Source organism: Schistocerca americana, chromosome X, assembly GCF_021461395.2.
Source record: "Schistocerca americana isolate TAMUIC-IGC-003095 chromosome X, iqSchAmer2.1, whole genome shotgun sequence".
NCBI lineage: Eukaryota > Metazoa > Arthropoda > Insecta > Orthoptera > Acrididae > Schistocerca > Schistocerca americana.
The window spans coordinates 653,427,984-653,445,108 of NC_060130.1; the positions used below are offsets into that span (position 1 = coordinate 653,427,984).

The window sequence follows — 17,125 nt, forward strand, 5'->3', positions numbered from 1 at the left end:
GTTTTTATTCTTGTGCTTTTTCTTACTACTATTCCTATTATATTAAATACAAACAGGAAGTAAAACCAACAGGTTTTATGATAAGGCACACATAGCATGTTTATCCACAATATTATATCAATGAATGATATATAGATATAAAATTGAGAATACTGATGTAATTTTCATACAATCAATGCTTTAAAAAGCATGTACTGAAAATATGAATACTTTAATAATCAGTCTTATTCAACAAGCCATATAAAAATATAGTTTTAACTTTATATAAAATAAATAGTACATTTAGAGTGTTGTTCCATCCTTGATTTAAGTCTTTAAACATTATTACTACAGGTACCAATATATTCAGGTGTGTTTATGAAGCACTCATGATTAAGTAGTTCTTTTGCTGTAGGCCGCAGTTCTGGTTTTATCTGCAGACACTTGTGTGCAACATTTTTAAGTAACATGCCAAGAGTATGAGGAATGAATGGAGGTTCCTTGCTTGAGGCTATCTGTAAATTAGAGAAAATGGGACAAATGTAATGAAAGTTGAAGAGACGGGTGAATTACTAAAACAACTTATTACTTAAGTAGTGTGTGTGTGTGTGTGTGTGTGTGTGTGTGTGTGTGTGGGCGCGTGCGGTTCTTTTTATTTAACTGATGACCAGTTTTGTGTATCAGAACTCTTTATTGAATTATCCAAACAGGAAAATTGGTGTATTGTGTGATAGCACACAAACCATGTTAATATTGTACATACTTGAGTCTACATAAAGTTTTCAGTGACAATTGGCATGACAAACATGCAAAGGTCACAACTTAAATAAAAGTAACTGAATTTTGTAACTTTGTTTTCTACGCCAAACTGGTTAACACAAGTTGCTCTCCTGTTACTAACCCAGCATGCTGTAAATCCAATATGAATATCACTGCAGTTACACAGCCAGTTAACTCATCTTCTCAGTATTCATGACGACTCTTGTTTTTTAAAATTAAAAAACCCGATCTTAATGACTGTTACCCAGAAACTAAGGACAGGATTCAATGGATGTTGCAGGTTAATATCACTTCCACACTATTGCATATAGTGCTACTTTCAAGAGTAGAAAATGAAGCACCAGCCTGAGAGATTTATATAAGGGAACCACTTTCATTTGCACTTGAGTTCCCAGTAATACATATGGCAAATAAATAGTTACATATACTGTACCTTTAAAACTTTATTAGTTAATCGACAAAAAATGTCACCCCTCTTATAACAACATATTAGCCACTTTGGTATAACTTCTATTCCTTCTAAGCATTCCAAAATGCTATGTGACACACTGTTACTGATGTAAGCCATGGTGCATTTGTGTCAGCTGGTTGTATGGAAACAGTACAGCAAGATGGACTGACATTGGGACATGACAAAATGGCAGAAAGGTTTAATCGTGTTTGGACACAAGCCTGCTAACTGCGTGAATCAAACTGTCCAATTTGTTGGTGTACCACTAAGGACTGTCCAGTGTGTTTACGAGCAATGGTGTACCACTCGTAGCCATATTAACACAGTGTAAGAACAGTGGTTGTAAAAAGATTCCATTCGACAGTGATTAGAGATGAGTGTCACACTTTGTCAATTACAACTGGTTTCAAACCCAATACAAATTGCTACTGCCAGTGAATACAAGTGTATCTCAACCAGTTTCCGAGTGAACAATTTGAAGGGAACTTACTGCCTCAATGAATATCTGGAATCAGACACTTCACACAGAGCCACTGATCACCGTGGCACATAAAGCTGCGTGTCTTCAATAGACAAACAACACAGAAAATTAACAACAGCTGACCGGAGATGTGTAGTGTTGACCAGCAAGTTACAATTTTGCCTCTTTTCAAATGATACAAGGTGTCAAGTGCACTGAACGTTCAATAAGATGTTTAACCTGTAGTGTGTGGATGGTGTAGTTCAGGCCGAAGATGGTTCTGTGATGTTCAGGTTACTGTCAACACAAACGAGGATAACTATTTCAACATTCTTGGTGACCAAGTGTTGTACTTTCTTCTACATCTTCACAGTGAATGTGCTGTGGACACTTCTGATCACAGAGCTGTGCGCATACTTTCCCATTTGACGGACTGAATGCCTCAGATACACTGTCCAGCAAGTGCAGCAAGGTGGAGGTTCGCTGCTGTTTTGGGGTGGCATTATGTGGGGCCGACGTACACCGCTGGTGGCCGTGCAAGGTGCCGTAACAGCTGTACAATACGTGAATGCCATCCTCCCACTGATAGTGACACTTATAGGCACCATATTGGAGAGGCATTCATCTTCAGGGACAATAATTCATGCCCCCATCGTGCACATCTTGTGAACGACTTCCTTCAAGATAACGACATCACTCGACTAGAGTGGCCAGCATGTTCTCCAGACTTGAGCCCCTATCAAACATGCCTGGGATAGATTGAAAAGGGTGGTTTATGGATGAGGTGACCCACCAACCACTCTGAGGGATCTACACCAAATCGCCGTTGAGGAGTGGGACAATCTGGACCAACAGTCCCTTGATGAACATGTGGATAGTGTGTCACGACAAATACAGGCATGCATCAATGCAATAGGACGTGCTACTGGGTATTATAGGTACCGGTGTGTACAGCAATCTGAACCACCACCTCTGAAGGTCTCGCTGTATGGTGGTACAACATGCAATGTGTGATTTTCATGAGCAATGAAAAGGGTGGAAATGATGTTTATGTTAGTCTCTATTCCAATTTTCTGTACAGATTCCAGAACTCTTGGAACTGAGGTGATGCAAAACTTTTTTTAATGTGTGTAGTTAAATTATCTGGTGTTTAAAAGGAAAAATGTTGAAAATCAAAACCTCTAATGTCTGAATTCACTGGGTATCTTGACAGTACTTACTTTGTACATAAGAGCAAGGTGGTTGGACATCTGATTTTCTTTCCATGGTGGTTTTGTGGTAACCATTTCAATAATGCAACAACCAACACTCCAAATATCACAGGAGTGTTCATAATTTTCTCCCCTTAGGACTTCTGGAGCCATAAATGCAATAGTTCCAAGAATTTGACCTTGCAATTCTCCTGACACCACTGTCTGAGTTTCTAAATGCACTGCTGCCCCAAAATCACCTATGCATAAATTTCTGCCTGTGCTATCTATTAAGAGATTTGCACCTGTAACAAGTCAGTAAATAACATAATACTTTCATGATTATTCAACTGTTCATAAAATTTTTATTGTAATTACTACAGCAATCAAGACAATTCAAAACATCAGTGTGCTTACCTTTCAGGTCACGGTGCAAAATATGGTTTTTATGCAGATAGTTCAGGCCTTGAAGAGTTTGTTTTGTATAGTTGATGATAACAGACTCACTGAATGGACCATAGCTATCCAGCAGTGTGGCAATAGATCCACCAGCCATCCACTCAACAAATATGTTGAAATGACCATTCTGTTTTGTAGCACCAAGAATATGTAGTACATTGGGATGATGCAATTTTGATAACATAACTATTTCCTTCCATATTTCTGATTCAACTCTTTCCTGCTCTTGTTGTGAATTACGTAAGAAGGACACCTAGAGACAATGTTGTACACACAGAATTATTTCAGCTCACTTAATCATGCCTGTATATAATTATGAGTAGTGTTCCAAGAAGAATGTTAGTAACTGCAATGAGGGTAGTACTACCATATGAATATGCAATTGGTCTACATATATTTTTCCTTCAGAACATTCCTATATGGTAATGTTTAAAATTAAGTAAACTGCATACATTTCATGTGACACAGACAATATGCTTCTTCCCCCCCCCCCCCCCCCCCCCTCCAATCTCTCTCTCTCTCTCTCTCTCTCTCTCTCTCTCTCTCTCTCTCACACACACACACACAAAATGATGAACACTGTATTGCTCTGGCAACATAGAGGTGAAGTGTTAAGGTGACTCTGATTTTCAACTGTGGTAATTGGTGCAATAAAGGACCATAAGCTACACTGAGGAGGACAGACATTTCTGCTACAGAAGTTACTTAGTATCAGGAATAGAAGACGATGAATTTGTCAATATATACAGGGTGTAACTGAAATAAATGTAGAAAGTGAGAGGGCTGGTCAAGTGGGCCATAACAAGCATATCTTACATAGAAACCCATGTCCGAATCTCTTAGCATACAGCGCTAGGTGTCGTCAAATAGTGTTGCCCATCACCAAAAGGATAAGCACACAACATGCCATCAAAGCTGCCATGGTAGCAGGTCTGCAGAGCAATGTTTTCAATGTATTTGTGGCACCAAGGTAAATGAGAAGTTGGGGTGAAGCTTTATAACCTTTATTTGAAAACAGTTAGAAAAAGTGCTCAAAATTACGTCCTCCTCCTCCTTGAATGTACACTGTGCAACGACACTGGAATATTCCGTCACACTCTTTCAAACACTTTAAGCAAAGTGGAAATTGCATTGGAGGCTATCAGGTCTTCACGTCTCAATGGCTGTTTCAAAGACAATACATTTCAGGTGGCCCCAGAAGAAAAAAATCACTGGGATGAAGTCGGGGGGGGGGGGGGGGGGGGGGAGGGGAGGAGGGGGACGGGCAGGGCAGGGGACATGCAGGCCATGCCACCAGCCCACTGCACCCTATCCAGTTCTCACCAAAGGTTTAATCCAAATGCATTCACACTGCATGTGCAAAGTGCACTTTCGTGTTGGTACCGCATTAGTTGTCGCACAGTGAGTGGAACATGTTCCAACAACTCTGGCAGAGTTTCTTGTAAAAATATTACGTATCTGTTTGCATTCAGTCGCTGGGGGAACATGTATGGACCGACCGGAATAACGCCTACCAAGCTGGCCCAAATATCGACAGTGAAGCAATCTTGGTGACCACATACAGAGGCGTGTGGGGATTTTTACATGCTCACACGGAAGGGAGGAACAAAAGAAGGAAAGCTGGATTTACTGTCCCGTTGACGTTGAGGTCATTAGAGGCAGAGCGCAAGCTCTGATTGTGTCAAGGAGGGGGAAGGAAATCAGTCATGCCCTTTCAATGGAATCATCCTGGCATTTGCCTAGAGCAATTTAGGGAAATCACGAAAAACCAAAATCTGGTTGGCTGAACACGGATTTGAAGAGTTGTCCTCCCAAATGCAAGTCCAATGCACTAATCACTGCGGCTGTGGCTATTTAACACACCCTCTCATGTAAATGATGCCTCATATGTAAAAAAGTACACAGTTTGGAGAGTCAGGTTGAATGTCACACCTTCGTGAAAACCACTGTCAGAACTCAATTCGACATGGAATATTGTCTGGGTGAAGGGCGTGGGTACTTCTTTGAAGCAGGCCTTAAATGCACATGTGCCATTACAAGAATGTGTCAGTGAAAAACATACCTCAAGCGAACATCTCTCTCTCGTAGGGACCTGTGGATGGCACCGCACATACAAACGCTGGGGAGCATGAGCATTTCCATTTGTTGCGCTGTAAGCACAATGCATGTCTGCCCTTTCCTCCATTTCCTGTCCACCCCACACAGTAACAAACTCAAGAGTGTCCCCATTTGATGACAAACTGATACAGGATGAAGTAGACTCTGCAGTGTGCACAGGTGCTGCCCTCTATGCAACACGTATCAAACAGTCATTTGCACAGCCAAAAGCAATGCCTTCACATTCCAGTAAGAGGCAGAAAACCCATAGTGTTGTCCCACCTGGAATATCTGCAAATATGTTGACTCCAGTGTTTGCAAATAAAGGTCATAAAACTTCAACCCAACATCTTTTACCTTGATGTCACAAATACATTGAAATTGTTGCCCTGTAGAGTCACTACCATGACGGCTCAGATGGCATGTTGTGTACCTACCCTCTTGGCAGCATGCGACGCTGTTCAACATTGTCTAGCGATGTACGCTGAGGAATGCAGACACAAGTTACTATATGAAATATGCTTGTTACGACCCACTCTACCAGCCCTCTCATTTTGTATAATACACTCTTTATGAAGGGATGATGCGAGTGACTAGTATAGAATAAGGCTATAAAGGATGTCATCTGAAATCTCCCACCTGGTCATCCAAGATCAGCGAAGCTCTTTCATAAATGTATACCTGAAGCAACCTTTACACTTTACTGGTAGTTTTAAAATAGTGGTCAAATACTAAATAGGGTAGGCATGCTCTCCCTCTGTCTTACAAGAAAATGTCAGTAACTGGTAACCTGCACTGTCATGCTGTATAGAGCAAAGATACCATGGAAAGGGTATGACAGATACAGCCAGAGAGCAAGATGTTTTCCAAGTGGCAAATAAAAAAACATTACAGTGCTTTGGGAGTTGCATTACAGAACATTCATGATATTCCATGGATCCCATGGAGAGAGGTCTCTGGGAAGAAATGAAGGATGTACATATATTTAAGTGCAAGTAAATGAAATGACTTGACATTGTGAAACATTGTAATATTACAATGCTGATATTAATTATAATACAATCTAACACATTTAATTTTGACTCCTTAATGCCCGAATAAATTTCTAGATGAAAAATAAAAATGAAACATTGTGGTGCTTTACAGGCACCAGAAACACTTAGCAGAAGTCTTGGTAGCTTCATGAAGAATCGGCATCTACTGGCACTGGCATCCGAAAACAGTTAACCTTCCAGTTATTAACACAGTATTGGTATGATGTAAATTCTTGACCCTTGGCATTAAGGCGTTAAGAGATACTGTGAAGATACTCTTCAATGTAGTAGAAGCAATTACCCAAAAGAACGTCTTTAATTCAATCATAAACTCCAATGCATTATCTTCAATACATTTAATATGCACTGTTAAGTAGTTGAAGACATATGTACCCATATGTTGGACTCCTTTCTGTGCTAATGTTAAGCCATTGAAGTCTCTGTAGAGGCTGCTGTTGGTTATATTCATGCTTGCATTAGTTTTTTGAGACCAGGGAAATATGGTAATGTAAAAGAACTTAATGCATATTGTCAAGATACCAAGTGTTTTGTAGAGGATGTTCTCAACAAACACCAAATATAATTCTTACAATACACTTTTGCTAGTCTACCAGGTATACCGGTATGAAATGAGTGTTAAGATACAAATGTGTCGATAGGGAACATTTGTTGTGAACGAGCCTTAATTTTTTTTGTTTGGTTGGTATGACATCTGTCAAAGATATTTAGTATTCATCAAGTCAAGGAAAAAAACAACATCATATGTTTTCATTGTGTTAACAATGTCGAATTTTGTGCCAGGAAAGTGATGATTTGCGGAAAGCATTAATTTTTTGTTTTCATTTGAAAAAAAAAAAAAAAAAAAGATGGTTTCAACGGTTCAGAAATAATGATTTTGGATGTAAGAAATGAAGAACGTAGAAGACCACCAAAAAAGTTCGAAGACGCCGAATTGCAAGCAATACTGGATGAAGATGATACTTTGAGTCAGAAGCAAATGGCAGCAATGCTAAATGTTGCACAACAAACTGCATTTCATGGAATCCATTGGAAAGAATACTGCAGCACTGGCACTATTACTGTCATTGTTGCAATATTGGGCAGTAGAGCAAAACAAATGCCTTAGAGAATGAAAAAGTTACCAAAAGATGATTCAGGTTAATAGAGGGAACAATATCTAAAATAAATTATGGCAAAATGGGATGGAAATGGTTGCGCATTATCCCAGTTCATTTATGGCCAGCCCTTCTGAAGTATTTTCCCAATACTACAACATCAGACCATTTCAGATTTATGAAGGTCCTTGATAAAATCAGAAGCAGGTATCATTGGCCAGATCTCTACTGATCTGTCAGGAATTGTGTAAGCCACTGTAGGGGGAATGCCCAACAACAGAAGTATGTGACTCAGTCACCTTCTCCCCACCCCCCCCCCCCCCCCCCCCTTCTCTACCCGCCACTCAGGTCATCTACCAATTCCTCTTGCTCGGATTGGAATTGGTCTCTTAACGAGGTTTACCACATTGACAAATGGGAACAGTGCACACTGAGTTCTTTTTCCGCTCTACTGTCTTCACTGCTGTACAACTGCTGAAGCACCACAGATCACAGACGCTTTCGAGTGTTCAGCAGAATAGTTGTTTCCATTTTTGCATGGTATTTTTATGATGGACCCAGTCATTTTCTTCAAATGCTGCAAGCTGTGTTATTATGCAAATTCACTGCCATATTACAAAAGTATCATTTGCTTCACGCTTTCCATGCAACAGAGGGTGGACAATAACATGGAAATACCATAAACACAACACATTACCATGCCTAATATGGTTTAGGGAAACCATTGGCATTTAAAACGGCTTCCAGTAGTGTTGGAGTGGATAAATAAATACAGATCCGGTAAGGTTTTCACGGGAACCTTAAACAATTCTTCCTGCAAAATAGTGGCAATTTCAGGTAACAACGATGGAGGTGGATGGTGATCACGCAACCTTGTTTCTTGCATAGACCACAAAGGCTCCATAACGTTGAGATCCAGTGACTGAGGTGGCCAAGGGAGATGCGATAATTTATCCTTGTGTTCACAAAATGAGTCGTGGATGATGCGAGCTGTGTGATCAGGGGGCCATCGTCTTGGAACACGGCATCACAATTGGGGAACAAACACTGTACCAAGGGATGGACCTGATCAGCCAAAATGGTCACATTTTCATTGGCAGTAATGTCCCCCTGCAGAGTAACCATAAGGCTCACAGTTGCCCACATCATTACTGAACCCCTGACATCTCTCATTCTTGGGGCGTAAACTCTGCCAGAAGTTGGAAACAGCCAACCAAATGATGTTCTTCCATAGTCCAGGTTTTATGGCTTAGGCACCACACTGTGCTGTTACATGCATTTGCATCACTGATGAGCAGTTTTGGAATTCCAGCATGCTCAGCAATTTCCTGTTTTTGGAGCTTCCCTTGTGTAGTTTTGGGGCTGACACAGTTTGCGAATTCAACATTCATCTCTGCAGTGACTTATGCAGCTATTGTCCTCTTATTTTTCTCTGCAACCCTCTTCAATGACTTTATGTCAGGATTGCTCGACAGACACTTTCGTCCATGTTGTGACTTAGCGGATAATGTTTTTCCCTTTCCCTGTATGCGGTATAAATCTTCGACATACTGCCTCTTGAAACACCAAACACTTCAGCCCCCTTGGTTACAGAAGCACCCACCATAAGAGCAACAACTATTTGCCCACATTCGAATTCACTTAGCTCTGACATCATGTACTCACAACTACACAGAATACTGTTCTTACGACAAAGGGCATTTGCAACATACTAAAGACTTTGCACAAGTGCCATTCATGACTTAATACAACAGTGCAAACTCCAGGCTTGGCTACTGAGTCATTGGTACAAAGTGAGCAGAGTTGTGAATGTACAGTTCGCTCTTACCAACTTATTCACTGAGAATGTGAGATCTCACTGAACTCTTTAGGCACCTTCTCACATCAACTACCACCGTTTGATGAAAGATCTTGTGGAAAAACTGATGGCGTGGTGATGTGTACCGTTATCGTTAGTTGAGGCATACCTATGCATGGAATACTATGAAGCAATCATACTAGGATTCCCCAAAGTTCAAACCATAGTGTTTACCAAAGTTCAAACCATAGTGTTTATATTCATTTGTGGATGATAACTGTATGGAATGAGAAACATGAAGCGACCTTTCCTCAGTATGTTAGTTAAGAGAAGAAAGGTCAGACCCCTTAGTCACAGTGCACACAGAAAACCCATGCAAAATGACCTCTGTCTCCACACTCTGAACCATCAACATCCGCCACAAGGAAATTCCTTACTAAAGACTCTCGTTAACAGAGTTTGAAAAGCTACCAGATAAGGCGAGCCTCACCAAAGAACTACAACACCTATGAATAGCGTTCTGAAGGAACTTGTCCTTAGCTCGACAAATTGAGCAGGCAATGCACTCACAACCACCAATGCCTGAGGAAGAGGATGAGACAGAGAAAAAGGCAAGTCAAGAACTGCTCTGCCTTATGCCTGCCAAATCTCTGGAAAGATCTGTAGACTCCTATAGAATTACGGCGTCCAGTGTATTTTGTTCCCATCAACAAATATAAGAAAACTTCTTCATAATGATAAACATCATCTAGGACTCTGAAAGACAGTTGTGTACCACATTCCATGCAAATGTCGTGTGTCCTACGAGGGTCATACTATTGGAATAGTCAAGAAGACATGCAAGGAACATCGGTGATATGCCTGACTAAAACAATCATGCAAGACAAGACATTGCCAAGCACTGTCTTGAGTATTATCATGAAATGAAATACTAAAAGATCAGTTTAATGGTCCAACTGCCCAGTTCCTGGGACAGCATAATGAAGAAGTCCATCGAAACAGAGGCATTGGTAAATTTCATAAATGCGATGCAGCTTTCAATTTAAACAAGGCTTGGGGTCTGGCACTCAGTTTACTAAGATCTCGTGAGTCATTGCCATCTTATCCACTGGAGCTAGAAAAAACTGAGAGGGCATGCAGCAAAAACTGAGTGCAGATTGCAGCACCTGAAGAAAACTCGAAATATTGTGCTTAAAAATAGAAACAACAAATCGACTGGGGGGGAAAAAAAAGAAAAAAAAAACAATTGCACTAAGAAAATCTGAGAGATTAAATTGCCAGGTTTACTGGAGAAGATGTCATCTTGAAGAACAGAGGACCATATGTGATGAGAGGACCATATGTGATGATCCCAGATCGTGGAAAAGTATTAAAACTGGAGTCATAAGTATTTTCAGGATGCAAAATCATACACTGGATGAGAACTAGCAATGAGGAAAACTGTTCTTCGCCAGGATCGGATCAGAACTGCTCACTTACTGCAATGAAGTAGCTATTATTCATAACCCAACATTCATTATTCATTTACTAAAATAAATGAAATGAAGGTGCATTACCTTTCTAATTCAGATCACTTCAGCTGTATTTTTATCTAATTTGAGCCTGTTTTTGAAAGAACACAGAAAGGGGATTAATAAATTTCTGCTATGTTCCTTGTAGTTTTGAAATTTCTGAAAATGTCCTACATTTTATATTTAAAAATATCACAACAAAATTCTAGATATTTTTTATTCTATTTGGTACACACAATAATAAAATTTACTCTTGTTGCATTTACAAAATTTTATTGAGAAAAAATACAATGTAATATATAGAACAATATTGAAATTAACTTTCTACTTCCTGAAAATATTTGAATTGGTGAGTTGGAAAAGAGGTTATGTCCACTTTTTTTCAGATTATGGAGATAACTTATCTATACATCTGTATGCATTGTTTGGGACAACAAGGCGTCATGTCGCATCAACAGAACTGCTCGTTATATACATAATGAGTTAGAGTGTGGGCCATGTCCAGATAAATAAGCATATGATGGACCTGTTCCAATAAAATAGGAGAAACCAGACAATGTAAAGAAAATTCTACAATACATACCTGACGAGCAGAAACCATTTATACCAGTATTTGCCAGTGGCCATTTAATGATGGACAGGATAAAGATGCAGCATGCCATCATTGTTTGCTTTGCTGTATTGGGATTGTGGCTGTATTTTGGGTAACTTATGAATAAACCTGTATCCTCATAGCACACTCTTTTATTGCTATAATGAATAATACTAATATAAACTTGCATAACACAAGCCTTCTCCTGTAAACAGGACACTACTCGTCTCATCAACATTATCAGGTTTGAAAAAGGTTCAACTCCAGCATATTCAGACTGGATTACTGACCATACTAAATAGATAAAGTATGTTGTAATGGTGAATACTGTTTTGCACTGGTACCAATTACTACACAGAAACTCCATGACACCATGCTTAAACCCACTGTGTAATATAACAGTCTTTTGTGTCTCCCGAAAAATTTAATTTCAGAGATATGACCCCTTTTCTAGATCACCGTATGTGTCAGTATGGCACCTCCTTGCACACTGACGACTACAGCTCGAGTGGTTCATGTCACGGCTGACAATATATTCCGACCGCGATGGTACATCAAATGATGTGAAGGAAAAGAAATACTGTACTCAAAGCTTAGTCAAAAGTATGTAATCATTTATTGGGTTTGTGAAATTTGAGATTTTCTTTTCAAATCAAGAATAGAAATGTATGGCTCAAAGTGTTTTCTGCGTTACTACAGCAATCTGAAGAACTGACACTTCTTCATTTTCTATTCTTTTCAGGACTGAGAAACATTCCTCACTACAGTAAGGTACATGCACATCTCTGTACAGCTTGGGAAATGTTCTTTATTATAATGGTATATGTCATAGTGATTAATTCAACATGGTGCACGAGACACTATCCTAGAATCTTAGTTTCACTCACTGACGTCACTAGAGAGATATTTCAGATTGGACGAGCTACCGCTCTTTTTTTCTGAGCCACTGCTCACTCATTCTGTAGAAGGAGCTAGCTTTTAGAATGAGTTAGGGTAGAGGTTGCTCATCTCTAAAAGCATGCGTCCACTAACAAGTGAACTTCTGCAAGTCACTTAAAGATGCAATTTCTGCATGTTCTTTGATGTGGAAACATCTCCAGCAAGTTTTGTTAACTTCCACAAGTGGCTTCCACGAGTTAGTGGAAAGAGTTTTTTTGCATCTTGCTGCAAGTACTTGGTAAACTTGTCAGTTGCCAGAACTTTCTTACAAAGTTGCAGAAGTTTTGAGTGTTCAATAGTGATACAAAAATGTCAGTGCCAAAAAGGAAAATGGTGCAAGGACAGATGGGCCTAAACAAATTAACCTCTCGAACCCCTACTAACGTATAATTGGCTGCCATCAGCCAATGAAGTCAGAAATGAATTTACCAATTACTTTGTTTCACCAGAAGTGGAAGTAGAATGATAGACAGCTTTAAATTGTAGTTGGTTTTTTAATGTTAGTGTAGATGTAGATGAATTACATTTGTGATAAAAATAGTAAATATGGTTTGCAAAAATTGAAGAGTAATTAAAAGGCGATCTCTTGGTGATATAACTCATTACATATTTGTATCTTATTTTCAAATATTTGATTGTGCAATGTACAATTTGATTTTTGAAACTTACATACGACATTCTCAGAAAGTTTTTAATTTGAGCAAAGTTCTCAGATTTTATTTCACTCAATAGTATTTCTTGATAACTTAAATAAGTATGCCTCTGTATCCATTTCTACACCCAAACATTTCTTTTCTTCTTAACAGACTGTTTTTCATTATGATTTTTCTTCAGCAAATACTTGCAGCAAGTTCCTGAAATTAAGTTGCCCAAGATTTAATATCCCCACCAGCACACGAGACTAATAGTGGCTCGAAGTCATTACAGTCAGTGACTGCATGGCACCACCAGAGGCATGAGAGACAGGTCACATGGGCCCGATTCCTGGTGGTACGGAGCTAGGCGAGTGGCTGGTAGCCAGCCATATGAGCTCTTACAAATCTGCCTAGCTGCTATTTTGATAATGAGCAGGCTGTAGATTTTGACTTTCTGGTTACCTTTGTTGTCATTCCTTTCATGTTCAGCTCATGACAAGCTTGGCTGTGTTTATGGGTTACTCATTCATATCAGAAGACGATATAAAACAAGCAACTAGCAAAAGTAAACTCACACATGATTTTTTTTTCCAATGTAAACACACCATCAAGTGCTCACAGAAGTTACTTGCTAGTGGACAAACAACTTAATTATTACTGCCTATCACCTACAGGCAAATGGCCTCATAGGTTATTTTAGAAGGTGTCTGTAGATCTGCTCTCAGTGCATGATGATATCAGAGAGGCTCGTATACAATAATGCCTCTCATGGCACTCACAAGTAAAACCAAGGCACTGTTGGTTTCACATCATAACTGAGAGATTGAAGCAAGAACTGTCTGCATTTCAACCTGGCAACACTCAGTTTGATTATATTCAACAACTGATAACAAGACATGAAGACACAATATCACTGGTCTGCATACAATCATGGGACACCTAGGGTAAAGACTGTGAATGTTGCCTATAAGCAACATTTGGACCTGGACACCTGTGTGGAAGGTGAGGATTATGTTTCAACATCGTGGAGACAAAAGTGTAGAGATTTCATTCACGTCCTTTGCGTATTATCATAGTCCTTAAGGACAGATCAATGATAGGGCTTCCATTACAGTGAATATGATTGAAAGGAGTATCTCCAGTCAAGTGTCACAGTGACCATTAGGATATGACAACATAGCCAGAACATACACTATGTGATCAAAAGTGTCTGGACACCTGGCTGAAAATGACTTACAAGTTCATGGCACCCTCCAATGGTAATGCTGGAATTCAATATGGTGTTGGCCCACCCTTAGCCCTGATGACAGCTTCCACTCTCGCACGCATACGTTCAACCTGGTGCTGGAAGGTTTCTTGGGAAATGGTGGCCCATTCTTCATGGACTGCTGCACTGAGGTTGGTGAGGCCTGGCACAACAACAGCGTTCCAAAACATCCCAAAGATGCCCTATAGAATTCAGGTCAGAACTCTGTGCAGGCCAGTCCATTACAGGGATGTTACTATCGTGTAACCACTCTGCCAAAGGCCATGCATTATGAACAGGTGCTCGATCGTGTTGAAAGATGCAGTCGCCATCCATGAATTGCTCTTCAACAGTTGGAAGGAAGAAGATACTTAAAATATCAATGTAGGCCTGTGCTGTGATAGTGCCATGTAAAACAACAAGGGGTGCAAGCCCCCTCCATGAAAAACATGAACATACCATAACACCATCGCCTCCAAATTTTACTGTTGGCAGTACATACGCTGGCAGATGATGTCCACCGGGCATTCGCCATACCCACACCCTGCCATCAGACCGACACTGTGTACCGTGATTTGTCACTCCACAAAACGTTTTTCTCAATCGTCCAATGTTTATGCTCCTTACACCAAGCAAGGCATCGTTTGCCATTTACCAGCGTGACATGTGGCTTATGAGCAGCCGCTCGACCATGAACTCGAAGTTTTCTCAGCTCCTGCCTGTCATAGCACTTGCAGTGGATACTGATGCAGTCTGGAAATCCTGTGTGGTGGTCTGCCTATTACAGATTACGACCCTCTTCAACTGTCAGCAGTCTCTGTCAGTCAGCTGTATGTGTCCCTTCACATCGTTCCACTCCACATTGGAAACAGTGGACCTATGGATGTTTAGGAGTGTGGAAATCTCGCATACAGACATATGACACAGGTGACACCCAATCACCTGACCACACTCAAAGTTCAGGAGTTCCGCAGAATGCCACATTCTGCTCTCTCACAATGTCTACTGACTACTGATATCGCCGATATGGAGCACCTGGCACTAGGTGGTAGTACAATGCACCTAATACGAAAAACATATGTTTTTGGGGGTGTCCAGATATTTTTGATCACATAGTGTACGAATTGTTTGGTGTGCACAAACAAAGGACCACTGATTACATCCAGAAACATACAGTCCATCCTGAAATAGTGTGTGACTGTTTAGCAAGAGAGGGGGGGCAATGCCATATGCTGTGCATTGTTTGCCATGATGTAACGGTTATATCCAATGGTTGGCAGTGTACGGGCCACTGGTTCAATTCTTGTCTCTGATAATTGTCTGTCTCTGATAATTGTTTATATGTGATTTATGGATGGTTTTAGGACTTACTTATGGAATACTGAATTTGGAACAACATTTCAAATATGCATAAATAAAGCCATTCTCTGCTGAGGCAGATAGTTTGGCTCCATCTGTACAGTCATGTGTGCTCAATACATGTGCTTTGAATGTGAATAGTTAATTCTTGTTGACAGACCTCCTCTGAGTGTTAATAAAAGCATAAAGACAATACTACTGGAAATACAAACTGAAGATTACTATATAAAAATTGACTTTTTACTCATTTTTTAAATATAATGATTTTGTTTATACTATACATTAAGTGTGAACCTGAAATCTACTGACAAAATTTCATAGGTTATCCTGAGAGTGTTTCTGAGTATTTAGATATAAAGGACCCAGGGTCTGCAGTGGTTCATAAAAGAGCAATAATATAATTACGATTTATTCAGTTTGTTTTTGTGAAAATACCTTCACAACAGTGAAATAGCTTGTGATACAGAATCACCAAAATGTACAACACAAAACACAGATTAATGCAATAACCCCCAGAGCCAGAGGTGATTGGAACTGATGCAGAAACAGCTCAACATGATGTTGTTGTGCCACTCTTCTGTAGCATTCAGTTAACCCATACATGACGTGCACATCAGCCAGCTCTCAATCAGGAAGGTGTAGATGTAGAACTTGCAGTAGCCAAATTTTGTATGGTTTCATGTGAAAATGTCGACGCAATACATGCCATGGTCATCGAGGGCATGTCGATCTGTCCAGATGTACGGCGAATGGATTTTTTCGGTCTCCTTGTGAAGCTATGGTGGATGTGTTTGATGTTGTGTCAGACACTCTGGGATGGCCCAGCAATTTGCCCTTACACAAACAACCTGTTTCTGGGAATTGTTCATGCCATCGTCTAATGCTCAGTGCTGTAAGAGGATCCACACCATATCTAGTACGAAAGTCATGGTGAGCAGTTATTACTGACCTGCACTGCACAAAACGCAGAACACAAATCGCTTTTTGTTGGCCCGACATCATTTTTACTAGAACTGAAGTGGGCACACACTGCTGCTACCTAGCGCAAACCATGTAAAACTTGAGTGTTTGATTTTTCCAACAGCACATTGTTAATGCACGTATCTCAAATAACATAATAGTTTTGAATTTTTAAAATTGGATGATTCTTTTTTATACACCCTGTATATAAAACAAGCTTGTAATTTTGTCTGTATAAGAGAACATTCCTATATGCTTTTAAAGTTGATTATGTCAGGTGTTTTAAATCACGAGGCAGTCGATTAAAATTTCTTTTCCCAGCATAAATCACAGCTTTCTTTTTGGCAAAACCAACATCCATAAGGAATAAGAAAAAACAATCCATGCCCTAGTGCTGTATTTATGGATAGTATTACGTCTCTTGAATTGCAATTTATCATTTACAAGAAGTTTAAATATGATGCCTGACAAATAAAGTGAAGCATTCAGAAGACATGGTCGAATGCCAAAGTAACTTCGT

The 17,125-nt window shown here is 39.8% G+C and overlaps 1 protein-coding gene across 3 annotated transcripts in view; it reads right to left on the reverse strand.

Moving 5' to 3' along the window:
• The window catches only part of LOC124556740 (mitogen-activated protein kinase kinase kinase 1-like), a 169,314-nt gene continuing 152,189 nt past the window's right edge, over window positions 1-17,125 (reverse strand). For 2 of the 3 annotated variants that reach the window (XM_047130741.1, XM_047130740.1), the window contains exons 17-19: window positions 3,278-3,572; window positions 2,891-3,165; window positions 1-494 (exon numbers count right to left, since the gene is read on the reverse strand). In XM_047130741.1, coding sequence (XP_046986697.1) covers window positions 315-494; window positions 2,891-3,165; window positions 3,278-3,572 — 750 coding nt within the window. In that variant the 3' untranslated portion in view covers window positions 1-314. The remainder of the gene's footprint in view (window positions 495-2,890; window positions 3,166-3,277; window positions 3,573-17,125) is intronic. The other variant, XM_047130739.1, reaches the window with a different exon arrangement.